Consider the following 27,446-nt stretch of genomic DNA (forward strand, 5'->3'; position numbering starts at 1 on the left):
GAGAAACACTTTAGCCAACCATTAAGAAGGACATGAAGGCATACCAAAGTCATTTGAAACCTTTAATGATTCTGAATATTTAACTTAAGAACTATTGTCTACCATTCACTGTGCAAATTAATTTTCTGACAGATGTGGTGTTGAGCATCTTTTCAGCATGCAGAGTATTTTCTTTTTCAGAGTTCTGCAGTTACTCTAGGCAGATATCATCACCCAACCTCACAACTCCTCAGTATTTCTGATACACGGAATAGCCTGATTCAAGCAAGGAAGGTGTCTGTCTCTGAGATTTCAGGTGCCTAACATTCACTGTACTGCAGGGCAGTAAAATCTGCCTTCGTGCAGTGGACTATGGGGGTCTTCCAACCTGGTGACCATGAATTTCTAATGCAAGAAACTCAAATTTTTGTTTTATTTTTCCTTACAGTTCTGCAGTGAAACAATTCAGTGACCTTTAAGACCCAAGGCAAGAAGCATTTATGCAATAAATCTCTTGCATTCTTACAGTAGATGCACTTAATCCTTGATAAAGTAACAAGATTTGCCTGTGCTTTTATAAATATTTTGATATATAAAGCTTTCTCATCCTTAATCAAAACTTTTTACAGTTATTATTTAGGAAATTAGAGGAAATTGTGCTTTTAAATAGTCAAGGCATGACAGCTTATTTCACAGAGGACACATTAACATCGACAGTCAAGTCTCTTAACTTGACTTGGAAGTTTTGTTTGTGAATGCCTGGAATATACATATTTCACCTTGGGCCACAAAAGCTATTATGCTACATCTTATTATATCATAGTACATCATGTACAATCAGATCAGCCTCTGTCAAACACCGGAGGAAAAAAGTACAGCTAAAAAGAACATTTGCTCTCATCGCTAAATTTCAGACACTGCATTACATTGAGGCTCAGTCTTATGGAAACAGCTTTTCTACTTACTATCAAAAAATGGACGTAGATACTTGTTGTACCCTTTTATTATTTTTTGTATAGTTGGAGGTAGAATATCACCTTTTCCTTCAGCTTTGGAAATTTGCATTGACCTAAATGGAATTAAAACAGTGAGAATGTTTTAAAAGAACATCATCAATTATAGTAGAGATGACATTGCAGGAAAATACTGTATTAGTTTCAAGGTTACTGATGATTACTGCCCATCAAATAACATATTAGGAAACATTTGCACATATGCATTTCACAGCACAGATTTTATAACGGGCATTAGTCTCTTACTGGAAGAAAACAACACTTTTTTACCTTAAAGCATACCATTTCTTAATACCTCACCTTAGAAAACAGTTCAGTCTTCTTTAATACCTTCTCTGTAAATAGGACATTACTATTATAATCTAGGAACGTGGGAAAAGTGTTGGCTGTTTATTCTAGAATTTAAAATTAAGCTTCTTTTTACATAATGAAATACATTCAATTTAGCTCCTGGAGAGAGGCAGAAACCAGCCTCAGAGATTAGTGCATAAAACCGCTTTTAAAATCCTGCTTTTATAACACAGTTTTTAAACAGGCTACAGAAATAACCCTGTTGGGCAAAACTGGTGAAGCATAGTGAGAATGCAAACCACTGCTTTGTTTGAAGTAATTACAAATATGAACCACAGAAGCTAAATGGAAATAAGTAATTAATTTTAAAACCCTGGGGCCCCTGCAACAGCCTCACTGGGAGGGTGAGTGAAGGCACTAGAGAAGATGCATACCACAATTGCAGTTTTTTAGTTAGACTACATCCAGATTAATTTTTATATATTCCCACTTTGTCTTTTATAGGTCTTTATAGCTAGCAGCTGCGGATGGGCACCTGTGGTCATGAAGGGCTATTACACAGACAGTAACTGTCCCATAGCAAAGGATAGCTTTGTTCTTAGTTTCTGCCTAACCCCTAAGGTGAGCACCTGAGTGCAAGCAAGGTGTGCTCACCCATCACAGATTTAGGCTGTGCTCTTCATAAGTTAAAACACAAGTGTTACTGACTGCTCATTGCCAGTGATTTCAGAAAAGTGGCGGTATGACTCTAACTATGAAGGTGAGAAGCAAGTAATTAATTGACTCAAGGAAGCCCAGCTGTTGCAGGCAGAGGCGTTGTGTTCTGATGGAGAACAGCCACTACATATTCACCAGGAGAAGGTTTCTCTGCTTCTTATTACACACATCAGAAGTGACTGGTTACTAGAAGCAATCAGTTTTACTCCCATACAGAAGATATGAATTGTAGATGTGGTGGCTCAGTGCTGGAGGGAAGGGTGTAAGTACAAACTGATGGTCAAAGGGTCTCTCCCTTTTTGCGTTCTTTCCTAGTCATGCCCAATCCTCGCTGAATTTCTTCCTCCCAGTTCTACTTGGGCTGCTTCTGAGAACTGTTTGCTCTTCCTAATGATGTTTCAAGGTCTCCTGTAGCTTTCTAAAGCTTGTGCCTTTGATTTTAATTTTAGCATATTTCTGAGGGAGCTTGAGCTGTTCTGTCAGGAATCTTGGCTTTCACTCACTAGGAACAATCCAGTATCTTAGATGAACAAAATTTAAATGTTGAGATGATCTCACCAAGTACATGTGGACAAATCCCACTGTGGTTTGTGATGTGGTGTCTGCTGTCCTGAAACACTGCTGTGTGATTTTTCTGTTCAACAAGCCATATTCCCACATAAGTAGCAGTTTTTCATTAGCAGTCTTGCAACTTCTGTAGCTCAGGTATTTGAAAGGTCCTGTTTACTTTCCGTATTTTATTCCTGATTTTTTTATTGTTGCTAGAGAACTATGTAATTACTTAATGTAGGTGTGGTCCTGAGTAATGCCATTATCGAAATAACAAATATTTATCCTTTGTGTACCAAAGAAGCAAGCATGGTTACATTCAGTATCTGAAGGGGGCCTATAGGGATGCTGGAGAGGGACTCTTCATTAGAGACTGTAATGATAGAACAAGGGGTAATGGGTTAAAACGTAAACAGGGGAAGTTTAGATTGGATATAAGGAGGAAATTCTTTCCTGTTAGGGTGGTGAGGCACTGGAATGGGTTGCCCAGGGAGGTTGTGAATGCTCCAGCCCTGGCAGTGTTCAAGACCAGGTTGGATGAGGCCTTGGGTGATATGATTTAGTGTAAGGTGTCCCTGCTGATGGCAGGGGGGTTGGAACTAGATGATCTTAAGGTCCTTTCCAACCCTAACTATTCTATGATTCTATGATTTATTTAAAATATGAACATAAATAAAAGGGCCAGTTCTATGTTGCACAAAAGTCTTGGAATGAAAAATGTACTTAAATTTAACTTTCAAATACTGTGCTTGCAGTAGATATTTCTGCTTTTGAAATTTACATGTAACTTTAGCTAAGTGTTCGATGAGCCGCATGAGTTTGATTTCATAGTTTTACTGGATTCTTCTTGAATAGCTTTCACAACCTGTTAAACAATAAAATAAAACTTGTCCCTTTTCCACTACAAGGACATAATACTGTTGTGCTGATCAATGTGCAACTACATAGTGGTCTGCTGCATTATCATTGACCGTTATTTTCTAAAAGATATCTTAAATTTTTGCCATTGCTGTTTGGAAGTCCTTTCCTTAAATCACCTGTGGAAATAGTTCTTTATTTCCCTCAGTAATACATAATGTGTAGTCTTTGGGTTTTGACTTTTACGGTAAGAACCTGCTGCCATGGAAAAGCAGTTGTGCAGTACCTGAGGCAGTGAATTAATGGGGCACCATCCCTTGTACCCTCTTTTGCCTGGCAATCTTTGAGAAGTCTTATCACATTAAGCCAATATATGAGAGGAATGCCTCATATATGTGAGTGTGTGGTGGTACCATCTTGGTAACTTTGGGGATATTTAGAAGCAGCTTGTCAGTGTTGAAAGGTAAGGAATCTATAAATGTTATGTACCTTACATGGATTTGCTTATCAGCATTTCAAGTGAGGATGCCCTGTTTCATTTAAAGTGCTCTTCAATTCATGTGCCCCATTCATCGCTAAACAGCTGAACACATTCCTATATTCTGTCATATAGCCTTATGCAGGAATCACAAAGGATTAATGTAAAAGCTGAGTCTCATTCCTCGTATGCATGTACATCTTCTCATCAATGCATCTAAGCTTCTCTTTTACCCTGTATTCTTCTTGCTATATTTAACTAACTGCATATGTTTTAGTTCCTCCATTTTCTTAATATATTTGAAAGACACAGGCATGCATCTAAGTATGGAATTGCCTTGAAACAGCTGTTCCAACCACTGAGAAGAGAATAGGCTTTTGTAGAAGAAAACTGAATATGTATTTGACAGCTGGGAATATCTATGTGTTCTGGGCTGTCAATGTATAATACATGTTTAATCTCTTCAGGTTCAGTGATGCATTCTTTCTTTTATAAAAGGTGAATTATAATTATTTAATTTTCTTAGTTGTATTATGGTTTAAAAATGTAATAATTTCACAGGCTAGGCTGAACTTGATAGGTATAACAACTGCTTGTTATTTAAGATACTCTTAAGTCAGTGTCTTAACAGAATTGAGTAACTGGAGGAGGAAGAGGGCATGTCTGCCCTTAACAATAGTATACATCACCACTTAAAATTTAAGTACAGTTAAGACACATGTATAGGAATATTTTTCCTAGGTATTTTTTGTCAGAAGTTATGTATCATGAAAGAGGCATAAACACCTTAGAACCAAAAGAAGAGAGAAAGAAAATGCCAAATACAGTCTCTGAGCAACAACCCCCTCAGGAAAATCTAGGGGAAAATAGTTGTTTTCAGGCAAACCACTGACAGGCGAAGGGTTTACTGATGTAAACAAAGAGGTTACTTCTTATTTCATGCCCAGGTTGCTCAAGAATACAGGCTTTTGTATAGTCTCTGTGGATAAACTGCAGAAGAATCACCTACATCACCGACATTCTCTGTGTCAAAACCTCCAGTACCCCTACTGATTTTTTGGTTAATTGGTGGGGCTGAAACACTAGCATTATGTTACCATTTACCAGATACAGGAACAAATACTTAAATAATGTAAGTGCCCCTAAACTCAGCCAAAAAACGAAAGACTAAAAATCCACAAAATAAATGGGTGCCCTTCTTCGGATCAAACAGCAGGTATTTACTTAAGCTAATCCCTGATAATGAATCTATTTATTACTTTGATCAATTTGCCTCAATTTTTTCATTTCTACTTTTTTAATAAAAATATTTCCAGGAAACTGATCCAGGCAATGCCCTGGATATTGACTCTAGTATGTGTGTCTATGATGTAATTGTAATGTAATTTAATTCAAGTGAAATGAAGAAATGTCATTCAGGAAGGGAGAGCTAGAAGGCGAGGTGACATTGTTAGCATGTGTGTTGTGACAGATCATGTCCTCTCTATGAATATGAAAGGAAGATGAGGCTCTAAACTTAAAATAAAAAAACATCACCAAACATTATTGGTTATAAAATACTCTGTAGAGGAAAGCCTCTTCACGCATTAGTCAGAGTTTGCACATGTGGGTTGCCTACAGGGTCAGCTACAGATCAATCCTTGCCCTTGCTTCAGTACACCTCAGTCCTTGGATATTGCTTAGAATTGTTTCTCTGTTTCAGCACCAAGCAGCTAGTTTTTTATTTTAAACGCCACTTTCACTATACCTTCCTGATGTGTGTGCTGCAAAAAAAGCATCTGCGTGCCTAAGCATCACCTTGGCTGTGAAACAGGCAAGGGGCAGAGCTGCATCTTAGCCTGTGTTTGGATTTGGATACTACATCAACTCAATACTGTGCACTTCCGTCCAAGCTAAACAGGTGCTATGCACGCACATGATTCCCATGGATGCTGCACAGGAGTTAACTGTCTGTGATTCTGGATACTCTTAGCCATGTGAAGCTGTAAGAGGATTTGAAAAGTCTGCCTGATAATGAAGGCAATTATACACTGCAGGCTGAACTTCTCAAGGAAATTAACCTCCTTGTTACTTAGATGCTTCTGAAATTTTGTTGGTCTCTTACAGTGTTTTATTACTGCAAAGCCATGAATCATGCAGTGATTATAGAGTGTGACAAGTCACAGCTGACAAGGAAGGAAGGTAGAATTAGAGCAAGTGTGTGTTCTGAACAAAGATCTCTTTATAGCACTGGAGAAGATGTGGGAGATGAATGCTTGAAGCTCCCTTTCAGGGGACTCTTTCACCTGCCCTCACAAGTGGAGGCTTTATCTAAACATGCGTTTGCACACCCACTTGAACCAAAACTCAGGCAGAATCTTACCGTAAGGAGATTGGGAGACCAAATAGGTTAGGTAATTTTACACAGAATTGGCTAATAGACTTCAAATACTTCAGTTAAAGGTGGTAGTGACTATGTCCATGCTTGTCTTTTCTTATTAGAATTACTTACAAAGAATAGTTTTTCCCCATTTTTATATAAGGAATATATTTTCAGCACTCTATTCCTATTTTAAGGGTTTTTTTTTTTGTCATGGCAACTGCACTGTTAGCAGGGTTACTGGTACACAGAAGGAATCAGTTTCACCTTCCAGCTTAACATAACTAATCTTTCCTAAAGACTTCATGATTTCATCACAGAGAATAAGAAGACAACATTTTAATCAGGTAAATCTTTTTAAGACACTCTCCTTTAGTAATGAATGCACAGTGATGACTCTACTACCTCAAGCTTACAGTACATTTAGGTGGACTGTGTGCTTCCGTCCTTGGGCAAGGTACTGTGCTCTAGGCAAGGACCCATCTAAATTTGTGTCCTTCTAAATCTGCTAAGCATCTGATGATATTCACATTCTTTACACAGTAATCCGTCATTTGAAGGATCATTTGCTTAAATTAAATGTTTTGAGGTTTGTTTTTTTTTTCCTTCCCTTCATGGAGTTCGGTCCTGTATTTCTGTTAATATTCAGGTGGTTTTATCTTTTTAAGAGACAAGATTCAACTGTCGAGATTTGGCTCTGTTACCTGGTCAGATATATTTCTAATTGAAAGCAAATTGATTATAAACCAACTGATATTACTATATGTTTAAGAAATAATATTTTAGCAAATATTTCTTACCTACACATCATCAACAGAAAAAGGGCTCTGAGACTCCAGCATTTAACACTGCACATTGTCAGGTGTGGTTTTGGAAGCTCTTGTAGCCCCTAAAAAAAAAAAAGTGCAGAGGCAATGTTTTACAGTACATTTGCATTTCAAATATGCAAATTTCACAAGGTTTTCAACACTACTGTATCTTGAATAGCTGCTGCTATAAATCTGTTAGTAAATATTGATAACAATAAAAACCCTCAAAACATAAAAAAAGACATCAGCAATAATTTAACTTACCAATTGAAGCTGCATTCCAGTGTATTACAGCTCTTTTATTTTTGCATCTGACCTTTAAATATTAGGAAAAGTAATTGTTTTGAGAAATCATGCAATCATGCAGGAGAGTCATAAACAATTTTGTGTCTGCTATTCAGGCTTGTAAATAAGTGTCTCTGGTACATCAGTGCACTCTGAACGGAAAATATGTAACTCCATCTTATAACACAGCTGTTCAAGAGCAGCAGCATCATTGGCATGGGGGTAGCAACAATACCTGTGATGCTTTTCTTTGGCAAGCTTTTTCTCAATGAAGTAAATCAAAATGATATGTTTCTGCCTCTAGCTATTACAAAAAGATCCTTTGACTGTATATAAATAATCATATATAAGCATCTGCATCCATCAAAATGCTTGGCTGAGGCAAGATGTTTTCTTCTGAATGAGATTTCTTTGCCTTTGTCAGTATGATTCACATCCATAATGGTTATTTTAAGTAATCTGTCAGCACTGTAATCCGTTTCTGGATGAAAAGACTATCAGTCTATATTTTAATGCATTCGTGCAACAGATCTGAAATTCATGGGCTAAGCATACTTTTGCTATACTTCATCAAGGCACATAAATGTTATTTTAAGACTTCCTTCAAAACACAAAAAAACCCAACTACATGACAGGAACATTACCCAGAATCTGCAAAACAACTGTTAAATGTTAATATGTACAAATGAAATATCTGTTGTAGGTTTTAGAAAGGGACAATCAAACAATACTATTTTTGGTGTCCAAAATATATTTTGCAGGAGTCTCTTGCACTTCAATTTCACAATAAATTATAAACAGTAAAGAATTTGAAGCTTTGTTTCACCATTCTTTCATTTCCAATGCAAAATTCTAGTGAACCTTTTTCTTTCTGTCTATAGCTCTAGTAAGAGCAACACAAGTGGTGTTTACTTAAATTAATGCAGTGTAAATGGTATCTGACTTGAATGTAACAGTGGTGAAGTGACTAAGTTAATGTCTCCACAGAAAAAAAGCCAATTCAATGGCTTTTCAAACCAGTAAAAATTCTCAGCATCTTGGATACTTTAAGCATACATCAGCCTGGTAAACATTAATGGCAAAATAAATCATACACTCCTACTGACTTCCACAGAAAATCATGCATGAGACATTAAGAGAGCCTGTAATAGGAAGATACAGCACAAATGAGCAGATGGTGTTGTCAGAACATTGCTCTCAAAATGCTGATTCTGGAACACTCCTGGTGCATATCGTGGGATTTCTTTTGCGTATCTCACTTTGGGTTTGGATACTTTCTACATTCACTATCTTTATCTCAAAGGAAAACATGCTAAAAATAAGGATTATCTTTCTGGTTTCCCAGAAAACCTCTTACTGACTTCATAAGTACTTCATAAAGCTGCTTTTATATTTAGCTTTTGAATTGCTACTATGAGCTCCTAATGTGTCTGAAGATCCTTTATAAACAGATTAAGGAAACCTATGGATATTTCAGTACTTATTTGGTTTTAGTTTTCACAGTACTGAAGATCAAAATGAATGGGCTGATTACTAATCTCTTTCTAAAGCAACTGGTTTACCTTTAGATCTTAACCAACATTCAATGTAGCAATTTTATGGGGGATGGGGTGGAGAATTATTCTCTAACACCTGAAAGGTCAAATCCATTCTATGCTAGATGGATTAATTTTGTGTGCCCACGAAGGGAGAGCATGGAAATAACAAGAAGGAAAAGATCTTTTATTTCTAGATAAGAATATTAATCAAGAGATCCAATTGCCACGTCAATTGGCAGCTCATCACTGTAAAGGGACACTGCATGTCAGCCAAGGAACAGAAACTGAAGTCTTCAGCAGTTTCACAAATAATACTTAAGCTGGATATATAAATCACTGCTGCATGTGCATACATGCCTGCATACACACATTTTCTCTGATGTCCTTACTGAGCTGGTTTGTTCCATTGAAAGCTTACTGAGCTGGTTTGTTCCATTGAAAAGCTTGCCTCTTGGCATGTTTGCACATCTGGAACTTTCCTCTGCCATGCATTCCTTTATCAAATGCAATACACTCACTGCAGGTTTCCTTCCTATATATGTAGACCCAATTAAATACTGGCATTTAAAACTAGTTTAGCAGGACTCAGAATATTTTCCTTTTTCTCAGAACCTATAAAAATATACATAACCTGTTTTCTGCATGGAATATCAAGCCTTTGAATTTTACCAGACAGGCTACATGTTGTCCAGATTATTGTGCATATACTAACGCATCTTCATGTTCTAAACATACTATTAAGTAATTGAGCTGAAGATAACAAATATCTGCCCCAGTTCCCCATATGATGGGACAACACTACTTTCTACTTTGAATTAGACTAGCTTAGGACTGTGAAATAGCAGGTAATAGTTTGGAATTTCTTCTGGGAATCCACTATGTATTAACTTCAGCATGAGAGGAAAAGTGAATTATGCAAGTTTAACAAGCCTCTGACACCGAAATAGGATGAGCAGAGAGCTGGCAGAGGTTGTAGCAGTATCTTGAAATTTCACTTGAAGTGAATTTTGTGTGAATGAATCAAAGAATGAAATATATATTATACCAAAGAAGGACATGGAACTGTTGGAGCAAGTCCAGAGGAGTGCCATGAGGACGATAAGGGGGCTTGAGTACCTCCTCTATGAAGACAGGGTAGAAAAGTTGGGGCTGTTCAGCCTGGAGAAGAGAAGGCTGTGTGGAGACCTCATAGCAGCCTTCCAGCATCTGAAGGGGGCCTATAGGGATGCTGGGGAGGCACTCTTCATTAGGGACTGTAGTGATAGGACAAGGGGTAACGAGTTAAAACTCAAACAGGGGAAGTTCAGGTTAGATATAAGGAAGAAGCTCTTTACTGTGAGGGTGGTGAGGCACTGAAAGATGTTGCCCAAAGATGTGGTAAATGCTTCATCCCTGGCAGCATTCTGGGCAGAGCTCTGGGCAACATTGTCTAGGATGAGGCATCCACACCCATGGCATGGGAGTTGGAACTTGATGATCTTAATGTCCTTTCCCACCCTAACTATTCTATGATTCTATGATCTTATCCACAGGCAGATGCATGAAAAGACTAAAAATTATTAAAGAAACCTTGGCATATGGTATGCCATGTGCCTGAATGCCCATGGCTGCTATTGCAGGCATCTAATGAATAGAGTTGTCTCAAAATAAGAAGTCAACAGCAGTTTTATAGATTGAAGTTGCATTTGATTTCTGCATTCAAACTGTTGAATGGCAGTGCTTTTAAGTGCTTGATTGAAAGTAGCTGGAAATTCAGGAAGCATGCAGTCAGTGTCAAAGTGTAACTACCTTCCCTGCCCTGTGCTGTCCTACTTGCAATGTCCACTGTAACTGCTGTGTGGCCCATGAGTGTGTGTATATATATATATATTCTTCACTCTATCCTGCATTTGTTAGATCAACATGAAACAATTAGAGGGGAAAAAAATGTAAGGCTGAAAACACTAAACGCTTGATGGAAGAAAGGGAATGGATATATGCAAGACAGTCACCAAGGTAAAAGTAATGAAAAGGAAAAACTCCTACAGGATATGGCCCCAGGAGGCCACTGTCACTTCCAGATTCTTTAGTCATTATCAGTGGCTTCTCCCATTTTTCTGGGTCATCTTCCCCCCTCTTCTTATTTTCAAGTTGCATAGGAAATATTTTACCTTCACCTGTGCACAAGCAGTAAGTTAAAATTAAGGGACAGAGTAAATTTTGCTTGTCACTTGGAAAAGCCAACTCCACTTACTGAGAGTAGTTGCAGATATTTTGGTGAATAAAGTGACATGCTATCTGCCTATGTATTAATCTGAAAGCCTCTCTAATAGTCCTAGCTTTAAGATACTTTCTAAGTCTCCCTAAACTACATAGATCATGGAAGAAAATGCAAATTTTTCACAATTCAGGTTATTTTTTCATGTTAAGATTGATTAATGCTGCAAAGAGCATGGCTTGAATAGTAGAAAGAAATCCTTTTTAATGGGGTAAATCAGAAGGAATAAAACCCAGAAGCAGCAAAACTCTGCATCTGACTGGTGAATTGACTGATGAAAAGTAGACCAATGCATATGTCTGCATCCTCTTATAAGGGGCACCCTCTTATTTGCATGACAAGCTGGCTCTTGGCATACCAGCTAGCTCACTTCTAAACCCTAGGCACATCTATCTTGCCTAGCATGGACATAAACCATGCCCAAGTCTCCTTGGGCAAGCAAGCAAAGTTCGATTTACTTGGTCCATGGGAAGTAGCTGTCTTGTCATGTTTTCTTTGCAGAAAGTAGTACAGGGGCCATCTGTGTGACAGTGCTATGTTAACAACTGAGTGGATGTCAAGTTTCTCCTGTTTCTGTATCTAGCAATAGATCAAAGCGAAATACTGAATTCCAGTTATGCTGTGATGTTCTGATCAATAGGGTTGCCACATATGCCAGGTGATATGAATAATAGCTGAAAACGTCACTTTCTCACTGAAATACTCAGGAAGTTGCTTCAATCTGTACATCTTTCTCAAGTTTTGTGCTCTAAGATGTTTTTGTCAAAGGCACTGTTCAACATCAGAAGCTCATATTCTTAATAAAAGTAGAATGAATTTAAAATTTGCCAGAAATGAAGATTTGTTTCTCTGGTGTAGCAAAATGAGCTGCAAGCGAAATGTCACAATTAAACATTGCTTATATATGTATAGAACATTGTATAAGAGTCTTTCAAATTATCTTGAATAAATCGGTATGAAAAACATACGAGATTTCATTTACTTAAAAATATATATATATGAATTAGCATTGCAAGATTTCAGACTGGAGCAGCAACAGCTCGGTGACAGATTTCAATGTCCTGAATGATACACAAATTAACACGTAAAATCACTGCTCTCAAAAGACACTGGAAGGTCATAAACTAGGTCAAAGAAACACTGTTGCAGCCATTTTATTTTACTTTTTTTTTTATATCAGCACTTCTAACCACAAAGGGAGTAAAGACTAGCCAGTATGCTGCTAATACTCTATTAAGTATATGAATACTGTCTAATTGTTAAGGGTATTTTCAGTTCTAGACTAAGGTCTGTATTTCTCACCAAGTTCTCTGCCTCAAAGTCACCTTAACAGAGGTTTTGACTTTGCAGGAAGGTGCAAACAACTTTCATGTGCCTAACACTGATGGCTTAGGTTGTCTCCCATCTCACAGCTGCCTGGGTGAGCACTTCAGGTGACCAACTTTTTAAAGGGTACCCACAAGTGGGGGTTGAAAGCAGATACAGTGCTACTACAGCACCAATACCACACTTCACTAGTTACAGGGACCAGGCCAACTTGCAGCAAAATGGAGCCACAGTTTTGTCTGGGCACTATCAAAATAGATATGATTGATATAAATAGTTGAAAATCCATAAAGTTGGACAGAATATGATGGTTCAGATTAAGAAAGCAACAACTTGATTTGAAAAGACAAGTGAAATCATATCTTTCTGATGCCAGTTTAAATTATTGTTCCTTGTGAAAGTTAACAGAGCTAGAACCTTCTAGGTCTTAACCTGGAGGGCAGTCTCCCCATATAGACGCTGATGACTGTAAGCTTTGTTCAAGTGTTTTAATATTGTAGAAACCATCCAGGACCCAAGTTATCTGCCCACAGCTTCCCTCCATATAGCCTCTGACATGGGAGAATGAGAGAGACATCTCCCTATATGTCACTGAATACATGCTTGAGGCTCTAAGGAGGAAAATAACAGCCCTGCGGTACCTGATTAGGCTTAATCATATCTGTCTTCTATCCTTGTTATAGATTTTGCAATGTACCCCTGCGATTTATGACAGAGAATCAGCCCCTTGGTTTGTAATTAATTTTGTCTGCAGTTGCAAAGGCTTGTTTGATGGGGTAGAAGGAGAAGGGAGGGCATATGCCCCAGTGACACCTTGTTTCCCATGGAAATTATTAATTTGAACCATAGATTTTTCCTGTTTTGACTGTCCTTATGCATACCTGTAAACCTCCAGAGAAAGTCTTATTTTTTTGGGGAGACTCAGTCATCAAGCAGCTACTTGTCAGTTTAAGTCCAAGGTCTGTATTTCCATGCTGGATCAAGGAATGTCCTGGCTACAGGATACTTACAAACTAACCATTCTGAGCAGTGCAACAGGATGAAAGACTAGGAAGGAGAAAATGGGTTTTCAAAGCAGTTTAGAGGTTTTACAATCTAGGAAGCTTTTGCATGTGAAATGAACTGGCACAGATTAATTAAAATCACTCAGTAGAAACACATGTATTAGCAAATGATAATCACAGGAAGAAATGCTTTTAATTGTACAGCCATGCACAAATGTGAATGCTCTTGAAGTTCTGTGTCCTGAGCTCAGGTGCACGCGTCTGTACCTGCCAAAGCTGAAGCCAGAGGAATTATTCTGACTGAGATGTGGAACTGGGCTCAAAGTATGCAGGAGCTCACCCAAAGAGGAAATCACAAGAGGAGCTTTAAAAGCATGTGGCATGTTTAATAAAATATGTATTTCAGATTTATTTTTTTTTTTTACAGTAATGCAGATTTACCTCATCTTCCCATGTGGTAAGCGCGTGGCTGTTTTAGGAGCTTCCTTTTCTTTAAGGACATACTGCTTTAGCTTTATTCTATGTCGGTCATTGCAACTGCCTAGTTTTGTCATGATGAAGAGCAACCTTTAAGAAGCCTATTTATAAAGATTGAATAGACATTGAAATTATGTACACAGTCACGTGATTCTTTTATAATTAGAAAAAAGCCTGCTAGAGGAAATAAAACGTTCTCATTTAATTCAAATACTTCCTTTCATGATGACTCAATGCCCAACAACAGGTTTAACCAACATGATCTATTTTCATTCAAATATTGTACCCCTTTTTAAGTACTGGCTCATTGTTCAACTATGTTTTCATTTGAGGTGAGATGCACAGATTTGATAGGGAGTTGGAAAAAAAAATGGAAGCTAGCTCTTAAATTGTGTTTCTGGGAGAAGTTTCTCCATATGCCATTCACTGCTTTTAAAAAACAAATTTTTGCAGGCTTTTGTGGTGAAACTCGCTTCTCAGATTTGACTTATTAATGGCAATTTAAGTTATTCTGTGACATTTTAATCCAGCAGAATGCATCTTAGTAATACCTCAGAGGGAAAGCTAAGTATTTTAGAGACAAACAATTGAGCAGAGAGGGGGAGGAATGCGAAGGGAAGGCAGGAGTACCCCGAGGAAGGGACCAGCGCTTGGACAGGCTCCCGGCGGGAGGGTGTCGCGTTCCCCGAGGACCACCGCGGCTTACCTGGGCCGGAGCCGCGGCCCCTCCGCGGCGGCAGCGGGCGGAGCGCGGCGGCCGCCTCCGTTCCCCCTCGCAGCCGGCCGCGGACTGAAGGGGACCGCGGGTTCGAGCCCGCCCACGGCTGCGGTGGGCGGCAGCAGGAGAAGGCCCCCCCGCTACTCCTAGTTTAAGCCCCCATAGGTGCCTCTAAGCAGAATTGTCCCTTCCCTGCCACTCCTCCTTTGCTTCCTAACACCCCTTTGCAGTTTCTGGTGTGTTTGAGGGAAACAATGCTGGAGGGAGAAGTGGTGTGGGATCCTGGCCCCACAAAAATCAGTGGCGGCACTTCCCACCGTTTCTTCTTTGCCGTGCCTCTGTAGCAGAGCTTGCATAAAACTTCCTGCGTACTGCTGTGTTTTCCTTCTTGCAGTTATCACATCCCAGCTACCCTAGGTAGAAATGTCCACCCTTGTTCTCTGTTTGATGTGAAAATATTCTGGATGTCTTTAAGTAACACCACTCAAGTCTTCCTAGGAATGATGAGAAGAAAAATGTTAGTTTTACAGATGTTACTTTCCTGTCTGACCTTTCACTTCAGGAGCTGTCTACAGCTTGCAGATAGATGAAAGAACAGCTTTCTCTGGGGAAACGCCGTTACACACAAGATGAAGGAAATCACTTAGGGAATGTGATTCCCAACCCAGGCTGTGTTAGGGGAACCAGTTTCTGACAGAGCTTCAGATTTGCTGTCATTATTGTCTGTAGCTAGGATATGAGAGCAAGGGGAGGAATCCTTCCTGACAGAGTCACTATCACCACTACTAAAATATGGTATTGCTGATCCAAGCTGTAGAGGAGGAGGAAAGATTATTTTGACTACTTCCGTTTCAACTACTAGCTGCTTTCAGGGATGAAAGTTGACAATTTGTTGTGGTTTAACACAGCTGGCAACTAAGCACCACACAGCCACTTGCTCTGATAATCATTTGAAATGAGAAGAGTAAGTGTGCATAAATAGAGAAGGGAGATGGGCAAGTTAGCAAAGCAAAGCAGCAGCTAAATGCAGTAATCTAGGGTGGGACATGACCAGACCCCAGTTATCTCTGCATTGAGCCCAGGACCTTGGGAGCTGCAGGACAAACCAGAGCAATTGACAGGTTTCTCTGACTTGTGCTATGGGGCATCCATATGTGTTTCAGGACTACAGAACAGATGGCAGTACTGAATGCTTCCAAGTTATAACCAGATTCTAGTTTGGACATGTTATTTTATATTACCTTCTCCCACATCTTTTGACTTTGCTTTTGCCACAGAAAAAAAAAGCTCTGAAAACAGTGTTTGCCTGCTTAAATGAGAGAAGGAACTGGTATTTCCTTACATTTTTTTAATTTCTGAAGGTCTTGAAGGAGCAATGAGGATGGACAATATACAGCTGAAGCTTAAAGAACAGCCTTTGAGCAGTTAAGCTTTGTCTCTTGCAAAACTATAGTTGGGTGGTTAATGGTTAAAGTGCAGTAGCTTTCCATGTTTACTAGTAATACTCAGGAGAAAAGCATCTCTGCTTTGAATAAGAGCATGAAATTTTATTTTTATATAATCTAAAGAAATAGATTATAATATCTTAATTTAGATAGATCTCTTCACAAAAGCAGCATCTTCCCATTTTGATCACAAAGTAAACAAAAAAGCGCATAAAGAAGTCGGGCTCTCTGAGTGCATGAAAGAAAGAGAGAATCTGCATGAAGCCGTCCTCTCTTGTGATTAATAATGACAAATGAACCTGACCTTGAAGGGTCATGGAGTCTCCCTCTCTGGAGATATTCAAAGCCACCTAGATGCGTTCCTGTGTAACCTGCTCTAGGTGGCCCTGCCTTGGCAGGGGGTTGGACTGGATATCTCCAGAGGTCCCTTCCAAGCCTAATGATTCTGTGATTCTATGAATATTTCCAGAGATGGGGCATCTATCACCTGTCTGGGCAATCTCATCCAGGATTTCACCACCCTTATTGTGTAAAAATAAAAAAATAAAAAAAAATTCTTTATCTAGTCTGAATCTCCCCTCTTTTAGTTTAAACCCATTACCTCCTATCCCTTAACTTTAAATTAGTTACCGATGTGTTGTTACAATAGGCTATTTTGACACCACATGCCTGCTGTGACTGCACTGGAAGCACTGGAAGCTCCCCCAAGCTACAGTACCTAGGAAGGTCTGACTGAAGCTCAAAATGGGAGAGTATAAACACCTCTCTGATTAAAAAATGGAACACGTTTTCCTGCTGTTGTGTGCCTTTCTGCTACTGTTATTGCCTGAAGCTCTTATTTGTTACTGCATCTGTGGGCAGGAGAAATCAGAGAAATGTAAAATCCCATATTCCATGCAAATGCTGATCCAATTAGAAGTCAAGAATACATGCTGAGTGTGCCTGCTCTGAGGGTACTTATCCCCCCATATCTCGTTTGAACTGTCTGTGTAACATGCATAGTGCTTATCTTTCATTCATCCGTCAAGCAGAAAGAAGCTTGAAATCCAGTGGAAAAAAAAACCTGATTGTTTCTATTGCATAAGAGCTGCAAGTGGGAGAATCAGCAAGTTTGGTCTCATGTGGTATTTCATAGCATCAGAACTGAGAAAACATCTTTGAAGTCAATTCTATTAGCAACTGACATAGAAAAAATGCTGATGTTTATTGTTCCGACTTGTACTGCAAGCACAGGTTATATCTTCCGGACACTGTCAGAAATTCTTCAATTTTTAGGGATCTCTTTCTCCCTACTTCTTGAAACCTATTTCAAGTTCCCACTGACTGCAAGTCGTAATTTAAATAGAATGAAAATATTCTGCCCAAAAACTCAAAGCATCAATGTGCTGTTGGTTGTTTCAGTTCACAGTGCCAAATGGAGAACTCTGAAAAGTTTCTGAAGAAGGTGGGAATTCAGCAACTGCCTGAATTCCAAGGCTCTAAGGGACCTGAGATACATTTGAAAATCCAGGGCAGTGCACATCGTTCTCTCCATACAAAAGTCTCTAGCAGTGGCAGTCACTGGGATCACCCAGAGCAGCACCTGGGCCATGAGCACTCTGATAGTGTCTGTTGAAGACAAGCAAGTAAACAATTACCATGGCCTAAAATACTAAAGCTGGTAGTAAAACCTATTAATATCAAACTAAAACTTGGGCTGGTTTCTTCTAAGGCTTATACTGGTCCTTCAGAGAGCGCCTGTGGGTTTTAATTTATTAATTTTATGTTGGAGTTATTGCACCTGCAGCAAGGGTTTTACTTAGGAGCAACTGGTTAACCTGAGTCTGTGCACAGAAGCAGACCTGCTCTATCACCTCAAAACCCAGTTCCTGCCAAACCCTTGTCCCCCCTGTGCCTTCTGCAGCAATGGGACCTCTGAGACACTGAACCCACCACGTGTGTTTGAGCTAGTCCCAGAAGGGGAGAGCTCAATTATTAACCCAAAGCTTAAGTCTTTGAATAGAGCCATTCATCGGCTGGGAGAATCAGCTGACTCCATCCTCAGGCTGGTAAAGAGCATTGAAATTGTTTCAGAGGACAACTCGCAGAAAAAGCTTCCTCAACACAAAAATCTGGATGCCTGCAATAAGAAAGCATTTAACTCCTCTGTGCATTTTGCCCTCTGCATCTGTACTGGAGCCTGTGCTGGGTAAGTTGGATTTTTTGGAGTGGTTTCAGTAGATTTTCTTTAAGGACCAATTTTAGAGGGTTGTCGTAACATCTGCAGCCCTGATTAAACAATGTTGTAATCTCTCATGATTTTCAATAGCTGTAACGCCAAGAATAATAGAAAACATGATGAACTTCTATCCTAAGGATTCTTAGACATATTTTAAATTCTGACCAGCAGGCTGACTGTGATATTTTAGGTGCTTGAACTGCTTGCCCAATAACACACAACCCACTTAAATAAGCCAATATTAACATTATCACTTCAGTATTCTACTGATACATAAAATACTTGACAGTGTGGTGTATCATAAACAAAACTGTCCCCATTTTTAATTTTATTACATTGATATTTAATGGACACTATTTTGGACATATTAATGTAAGTGCAAATTCTTGAAATAATGAGCAATGAGTTCTGAATAAATGGAGCATGAGAACTTGAAAATGAGACCAAATAATACAACTATAAGCTAAATGCAAAACAAAAAGTGATAAAATACCCACGGATCTCTAGATTTGATTCAAGTCTTCTAATGTTAATGAGGTAACAGGTAATTCCAATGTAGAGGACTTTCAAGATTTCCTAGTAAGAGAGAATAGATTTGAATTTATTATAAACAATTCTATTTCATTATTCAGTGTCCCAGGGAATGCAGTCGAAAGGGTGAAAATAACACCATAAAATATGCTCCCTCTTTAGGATTCTTAAGGAAAACATTTTTCTGCTTACTATAAATTATGTGGGAAGTAAAGGATGAGTCAGTTAATGTTCTAATACCTGGTGAGGCCTCCTCTCCAATAGGAATGCTGGTCTATGAAAGTCTGCATTCTTACACCTACATACAGGCTGCACGAATAGTCGCATTTTAAACTATTGTAATAATACCCAGTGACCTGAGGGTTATGTACTCTGCACCTATCCCAGATTATCTGAGGGAAAAATAATGAAAATGTAGAATGTCTCAGATTGAAGAGTTCATATATTCCCTTTTTGTATCTTTTTGCCCAGTTACACGTGAATCCTTTGAATGTTACTTGTAGCAAGAGTCACATAAAACACGATTTTTTTATTAAATATGGATGTTTCAGTTTTCTTACGCATCATCATGGGTTGAATTTTTTCTGCTCTTGATAAACCTTTACTTATCAAGTAACTTCTTATTTCACTACTTGCTACTTTTTTCACAGAAGTCACTGATGCTGTTTTAAGCCTGGATTATTTTAATGTTCAACTGACCTCTTATGGGATTACTCAGTGCTGAAATCAAAGCATGTTCTTACTGAAATTGAAGTCTCTCATGTCTCAGTCTGGAGCATGATGGCTCTGTTACCTTGAGATGCTGTTACAGGCAGCCAGGATGCATCTAGCACCTGAATATCTTCAGCTCAGATCATGGCTTTCAGGCACTATGCAAATTTTTACCACTCCTAGGCAGTGACAAAGCACTCCAGGGTGAAACCTCCCTGGGAGCAAGGCACCTCTGTCTGAAACCACTTCTTCTTTAAAGGTTGTTTTGAGAAGCACATATTTTTGGTTGTATCACTTGTCAGTTGATTCATAACAGCAAGGCTGTGTTTGTCATAGCTTTGTTGGCTCTTGCTACACTGTTGTGTATGTCCAGGTGCTGGCTTTAATGAAGTACTTATGTTTCCATTATGCCTAGAATAATGTCAATATTCAAGAATTAGATTAAATTAATGAGAAAGCTGAGATGAAGACAGTGGATTTGATTATCTCAGGTAATTGATTTTCTTTGTATGATGCTGTCAATGCCTGAAAGGCCAGGTGGATTAAGTGATTCTGTTAAGAACAGGCAGGCTTGTGCTAGTCTTGCATCATATACAATTTTAATTTTCCAGTTTATCAGTAAGACAGTGGAAATGTGTAAGCTTATGGCTGGGATGTCTCCTCCTGTTCTGAAAGACTTAGTTTGACAGGGGTTTGGGGTTTTGGTTTGGTTGGTTGGTTTTGGTTTGGTTTTGTTGGGGGTTTGTTGTTTTTCTCTTTTACTGGCCTGAAATGCTCACTTTTCATCTTGCACGTGTTCAGCTATCAGTAACAAAAAGCCTACAAGTGTGATACTGAGAATCAAGCACTAGTTTCACAGTCCCCATTACCACAGAGAGCTATACAGACATTAATGATACGCATTATGAGTTCTCTGGCCTGTCTATAACATGGGGTAAGGTAAATACATTGGAGTGTAGTTAGCAAGAATTGTAAGTAGGACCAGGAAAAGCTGTAGAGGACCAGGCTCACCCTGACTGTCCAACCAGACAAATTTTGAATTGCGGTTGTGTACTCCTGAAGATGAAGCCGAACTGCTGGGAGAAGGGTGACTTCTCTTCCCCAAAAGGAATCCAGAGTGGTTACTTCATCTTTTCTATGCTTCTTACTGAAAGCAGTGGTTGTTAGAAAACTGCCGCTTTGTCCTGCCCATACTCGGTTTACCTGAAGATGCCACCAATGTCCATGAATGTAATGATCATCTTTTCATTATCAGCTCTGCATGAGATGTAGTAAAACCCGTAAGAATTAATACGTTAACATTTTGTTTTTTAAGGCATGTCTGCTCTGTAATTTGAGCAAGACTAAAGAACTTGATGACATAACACTGAAACGCCACTTTGACAGAAAGTATTTTTCCAGCACAAATGGGACTACACTGTGCTGTGAACGTGTACTGCATGGCTTCATGTACTTACGGCTTGGTTTATTCTGCTATACTCTATACCATATATTGCATAACATTAGAGAGCCAAAGCTTTGGGAGACCTTGTCAAGCAAAACAAACTACTTTGCTTGTAAAAGGAAATAACTTACTTGCTGCTTCCTTTATTTTTCAGCACTGTATTTTACACAGAAGAGTTCCTACTACTAATGTACTCTTTATAAAGCATACTGTGGAAAGTAGTAAGACAAATTTTGTTTCTATGGTTGGCTGTGCACTACCCCAGAATCTAACTCCTACTTGGATTAAATGTAGACTTCAATGTGCTGTTTATTAAGGCTTAGTAGTTACTTATAAACATGAAAAGGATTTGCCAGCATTTCTTTCAAAAGTTAGTTAGCAACATGGAGAAAGTATTTCTAACAGGCACTTGTCAGGCTTTCACTTACTGTAAAATTATGCAAGGAGAATAGTAGCAAGGCATAATAGCATCTTCAATGTCACTTGGATTATGATCTCTTAAATTTATCAAACTAAAATGTGATGTTCACTTCTGTCTGCCTTATGAATACACTATGTACAAAACCCCTTTATGTAGAAACGTGAACCTATAAGGAGTATTTAGACGACTAGGTGGTGAAGTCAAACTTTCTACAAGCTCATTAGTATGTGATCATAACATTATTTTTTGATTAGGACTCTTTGTAGAGCAGAAATTCCAGGGGAAAAAAAAAATAATTCTTATTTTGAGTAGCTGTGCACTATGTGGCCTTTTCTATATTCTCTTTTCTAAGCTATATCCCCTCGGGGGGGGGGGGGGGGTATGGAAATTGGAAGCGTCTGGGTAAAGGTGGTAATGGGCATTTTTCAGCAGCTGCCTCAGTAGTCCTTTGGAGGATGCAAGCAGTCCAGTCAGTATGAAAGAGCTGCTATAGACTGCAGTAAGCATGGTGATGTAGTTCAAGCAGAGTTAGAGAAACACAATGGTGCAAAAATCTCGCAAGTCCTGTTTTCATAATACAAAACATTGTAAGACATTTTATTTTACCAATGGTACATATTTAAATCCCTGCACTCCTGGAGGTATTTAGATGGCTTCAGACCCTTGTAAAGAAATGGGTATCCTGATCTTCTGTCCTTTCTCAGGCTGATTAATTTCTGTAACTGTGGAGGTCATGTGCCTCTTTGCCTGTGACTTTGAAGCTGCAGATTACAGTTGGCAAGAGAATGGAATAGTTACAGAATAGTGGACTAGGTTTTCAACCCTAAGCCTAGATACTAATCTTCTAAAAACTTAACAAGAGGCTGACAGATTGCTATCATAGCTTAACATATAGGAACTGTGGGTCATGAAAGAGGATTTCCTCATGTGCCTATTTAAGTGATTGAGTAAAACTTTAATCCATGTAACAACAGACCTTATTTATGCAGAAAACCTGTTATTTATGTTATAATGGGAGGTAAAAAGTTTTAAACTGCAGAAAGACCACATGAGAAGTTTGCAATTATGCTCAAATGATTTTTCATTTTCCTCAGGAGTGCATGAGGAGTTGCTTTAATTCAAAAGATGTAATTTCTGTCTGATCTATTAAACTAGAAGAAAAAATAATTTCAAGAACAGAAAATGCCAAAGGCAGTTGAAGAGGTTATAGGTACACATGACATACAAAAATCTCCCAGTGAAAGTTAATGCAAATCAACATCTATAGTGGTCTTAAATGCCACATTGACTCAAAATCACACAGTAATTTGATGAAACGGAAATGAATTATCTTCAGTGTCTCTTTAATGAAATCTGCGAAGAACTCAATTCAAGCCTACTACAGTCCTTGGGATGCAAAGTCCTGAGGCTCAGAGCCTCCAAATAACACTTTTTCAGAAAAGTTTGTATGCTTTTAGTGTATTTCAAATGCTAATCCTTTTTTAGCTTGGTTTTTATTTTGGCTTTTGTTCTGCTTCTATGCTGCTTGCTTCTTCTCTCGTTCTTTAAGTGTATTATAATGAAGGCTTGGAATTTATATTAGAAATCATTCTTTAAATCTTCAGTTATGTAATTATTACCAGTCTCCTGGTCCGATTTACATTACTCTGTGATCAGGCAGAGTAATAAAGTTGTATACAGTCAATCTTAAACTCTAATTCCCAGGCTGTAGGAATACTATGGTCCTGTATTGAAGGGGAACCATGGAAAATGGACATAGCTGGGAAAATGTTCAACCCTTGGGTCTGGGCTGACAGTAAGCATCTGGAAAATAGGAATTTTCTGTAATATTTAACTTACGAGGAGCAAGATTATGAAAAACCAGTTCCTGTATTTGGCCCATGACTGCAGTCTCTGGTGTCTAAAAAGGTGTCTGTGCTGATGCTTTTACCTGTGACTGAAGTATTGCCAACTCTCCCCTGGAGTCTGATTAGAAAAATTCAGACTGCAAGAAGGAAAAGGGAATCTGGGCTTGAAATAAGTGAAAGCTGTTACTTAATATTTCTGAAATTGCAGGGTTTGTACTTCTTTACAGATGTTGGCACCTATTTAAGTGAATGAGAAATCACAGATGATTCAAAGATGAGTATTTTAATTATAATGTACTCTGCTGCACTGACTGAAGAGTTATCTTAAAAGTAAGATTATATATAGTATTTAAAGCACACAGGGTAATGACTTCTAAAGTGTACATTGTCAGCAAAACATGTGGTGTAATATTTTGATATCAAATACATACTATGGAATATTGGTATGTATGTGTTTCCATGTATTTATACAATGGAAGAAGAAGAAACAGATAGTTCTGGCTCACCATTGATCACTGTGTATCTATGAAAAAGACATAACAAAGCTGTTTGTTAGTAATTAAGACAGACTACTTATCACTGCTCATCAGTTTGTCAGTACCTACTGTAGTCCCATATTCAAGAGGAGCCTGAGCAGAAAACAAGCAAACTTTACTGGTGCAGGTACTTCATCTTTTTATTTCCTCAAAGTGCAATGTTGCTTAAGGTAGTGACACACACAGTGGATGGGAGATGGGTTTATTACTCACTGGAAGTGAATTCAAGATCATGTGATTCTTTCCCTTTCCAAAGGAGGAAAATGTTTGTATTAATGCTGATATGCCGTTCCTGCTGAGGGTGGCAGTGTGGTACCATCCTCAAACCCAGGGAAATCCTCTTCTGCTTCAGCAGCCTGTTTGATTTTTGCAGGACAAACATGCATTCGTCCTGCAGACTGCTAGCCTAGTACATGGGCTAACACTGACTACAGACCAGTATCACAAGGTTTGATTCAGGTGAGGTGTATACAGCAGGATTTGTAAATGACAATTTAAAGTTATTAATGAGAGAGGTTGGCCAAGGCAAGTTGCGTGGGGATTATCATTACCAAGGTTGGTAATTCCAAACCCAAGTAAAGATCAATTGTTTTAGCTTTTAGGAAAAACGTCTTTCCTGAGCAGCTGGTGGATATAATGGGTTTGCTGACTTGGTAGCCATGAAAAGTGTGAGGTCAGTGTGCTGGCACATATAACCAGCTCATGTAATGAATATGACTTACATAAAACACTGCCACACCTCTATTTAAAATGGTTGATATACCTGCAGGAGCAGGACAGATGATGAGCTACTGACAAAACCTTGTTTAATAACTATGGACTGAGGTTAAAAATACATGGAGTAATGTAAAATTTGAATCTTTGTCTACAATTTCGACTGCTGATGAGTTCAGTTCATAGCCAATGTTATTACAGGTGCAATGGCTCATTTCAGTCAGGAGCTTTATTTAACTGTATTTCCTTGTAGCTGTGTTTACGTATCCCTTATCTAACCAGCTCTATATTATGTGAATAATTCTGCTTTTCTGAATGTTGATGGGTGTTCAGGTAGTTCAGAATGGGATTCCTATCTTTGTAAACATTATAGGAAACTCTTGCTAAGTTGTGCAGTACAAGCGGTTAATGTTAAAGTTTTAACTTGGAAAAACTGAAATCAGCCTTTCTGCCTGTATTAATGAAAATGCGTGCTACATAAGCAAAGTGTTGTTAAGTGTCAATGCTGTTTATGCTAAGTTTAAGCATTAGGATTATTAATATATGACATGAATTTAAAAGACTAAACATCTGAAATCCTTTCTATCATGGTACTGATCATACTGTGCCCAGCGTCACCATACTGGGAGAGCTCTCTACTGGAGGCTGGAGGGTTCCTATCACATCAGGAACAAGGCTATAAAATTACTTGCTAGAGCAAATGTTTTGATAAAATCTCGTGTTTAAACTAACGTATTGGTGGAACAATTAAGCCAAAAAAATATGGCTGAAAAAATACTCATTTTTAACCGGCATGCACAATGTCACCATGGCATATTCAATCGTTGCCTCAGTATTGATAGACTTATGTGAACATTTCTGGAGACTCCTCCTTTAAGTGTGCTATGTTACTGTGTTCAATCTGCAATATTCATACTCTAGTCTCTAGCATGAGAAAAAACCCCACCTGTGAACACTTACATTCCTGTTTCTGCAGTGTGCTGTAAAGGCACACCATTCATTTTCACTACTTCTTTCATGGAGAATTAGTAATTTGGCATAGTGCACATTAAACAAGTTTTAAATATGAGCTAAACAAATCTTGCTGCACACTAAATGGTAAGTTAGCATTCAACTACCAACATGTATTTTAAAAACCTCAAAATACTGAGTTTCACTCTTACTTAGAAATGCTTAATTTGGAAAAGTTTCTGCTATCCACCTCTCTGAGGCTTAAGTCTCCCCAGATATTTAAGCTTGAAACTGCTTCCTGACCCAAGCACCTGCAACAGCTTTTTTTTGTTTAGCATCATCTCCTTAAAGAAAATACGATCATATGTGCAGTAAACTTCTTGAAATATTTCTAATTTGTTTGCATCTGCAGCTGTATTTTCTTTATTTTCCATTTGCTGTGGGAACCAACTACCACTCAGTTTCCTTTCAACTCAGTGAAACTATAAGCTTAAATAGTAATTATACTTTTATGTGATATTTGAGGATAATACAGTAAATAAGTAATTCCCAGTTTGTAACGTAAATGCAATAACCCTTTCAGGAGCTATCAAATGCAGGTTTAAAATGTGATGATAATAGTAGGAAATTCTATTGCAAATAAAAAGGTTTTTCGTAGTAAAGCAAATGCCATGTAATCCATGTAGGTTGCGTTCCATGTGTAAGATGGAGAAGCTCAAGGAAGTTTGCATTTTCATTTTCTTTCATTATACTGCTTAAATTCCACATTGGGAAAACACCAAACCAAATAGCACCCCTCTAGTTGACCAGTTTTAACTTGCATCAACTTTAAATATTAAATTTCATTGCAGGTTGTTGGAGTGAGCTAGACTGAAGCAGCAGCAGACCCAGAGTGTTCCCATAGCTTCTGTAGGGCCAGGTTTAACTCAGAAGAAGCACCTTAAGGGGCAAGAGTATTGTTTCATCCCCAGTGCTGCTGTGCTGGTGCTGACTGTGGAAAGAGGAAACTTGCTGCTTTTCCATGGAACTTAGAGCAGGACCACATCAGATAGTGTCTACACATCAAAACATGTAGAAAATATTTATATGGGTCAGTTCCTTTGGAAGCAGTCAATGGCACAGACTAAACCAGACAAAATGTCCGGATAGATCTCTCCCATGTGTTGCATTTCTGATCATTTGCTGCTCACTTGGCCATCCCTGGCAGCCTGCAGGGCAGCCCTCAGCCCAGGAGGGTTTTTCAACTTGGAGCTGTACAAGGACACAGATGAAACCACTCCTGGGATGCTTTATGCTATGCAAAGTTTAGGACTAGACTCACACTGTAGTAAAACAGTGAACTGCAATTGTTTGTTATCCATGGATGGCATGGATGCCTGAAGATGAGGCCTGGCTAGAGTCATCTGTTAGTGAGGGATATAGTGCTTGCACTGGGTGAGCTGTACAACACTTGCATACCCTCAGCAGTACAGCCAATACAGGTATACTGCATAGTTGTGCTTGCAGCTCTTTAGTGCAGATACATGCACAGCCTTGGGCAAGTGCCTGTCTCTGAGTTTCCCTGAGAAGTGATTTAATTTTTGAATGGACACATTTCTTTCCAAGAAACGGCAAAATTGCCATTCTGATAAGGACAAATATTTTAGTGATGGCAAGGCTTTAACCAGCTGTGACAACTAATGGAGGAACAGGCAGTCCTGGAAAACACTATTGCTTTGGAGATGCCTTCTCAGATACCATCCCACCTCCTCAGTCTATAAAAGACCATAGGTCTGATAAAGGCTTGCGGTCATGCCACAAGAAATCACAATATTCCACTGCCCCATCTGGGCAATGCTTTTTGTGGTCTTCTATCTTTTCTGCAGAAGAAATAAGAAAGGCCTATGAACACTCTGAAGAAACAGGCCATCAAAGAACAGCTTAATCCTGTGGGGTATGGGTTTTTTTGCTTTTGTTAGGAATCAAACATT

The 27,446-nt window shown here is 38.7% G+C and overlaps 2 protein-coding genes across 5 annotated transcripts in view; one reads left to right on the plus strand and one right to left on the minus strand.

Moving 5' to 3' along the window:
* Nucleotides 1–14,814, minus strand: part of LOC134159449 (gamma-aminobutyric acid receptor subunit pi-like) — a 47,563-nt gene extending 32,749 nt beyond the window's left edge. The window contains exons 1-3 of one of the 4 annotated variants that reach the window (XM_062610380.1): nt 14,647–14,814; nt 7,045–7,133; nt 945–1,048 (exon numbers count right to left, since the gene is read on the minus strand). In XM_062610380.1, coding sequence (XP_062466364.1) covers nt 945–1,048; nt 7,045–7,100 — 160 coding nt within the window. In that variant the 5' untranslated portion in view covers nt 7,101–7,133; nt 14,647–14,814. Of the gene's footprint in view, nt 1–944; nt 1,049–1,292; nt 1,421–7,044; nt 7,134–7,317; nt 7,413–14,646 lie in introns of those variants that run through there. The other 3 variants (XM_062610377.1, XM_062610378.1, XM_062610379.1) reach the window with 3 other exon arrangements.
* A 3,333-nt stretch (nt 14,815–18,147) lies between these two features.
* The window catches only part of ENTPD1 (ectonucleoside triphosphate diphosphohydrolase 1), a 55,942-nt gene continuing 46,643 nt past the window's right edge, over nt 18,148–27,446 (plus strand). The window contains exon 1 of the mRNA XM_062610375.1: nt 18,148–18,291. The gene's annotated coding sequence lies outside the window, so the exon portion shown is untranslated. The remainder of the gene's footprint in view (nt 18,292–27,446) is intronic.

Source organism: Pezoporus occidentalis, unplaced genomic scaffold, assembly GCF_034315485.1.
Source record: "Pezoporus occidentalis ecotype Australia unplaced genomic scaffold, CSIRO_AGI_Poc_V1 ctg147, whole genome shotgun sequence".
Classification (NCBI taxonomy): Eukaryota; Metazoa; Chordata; class Aves; order Psittaciformes; family Psittacidae; genus Pezoporus; species Pezoporus occidentalis.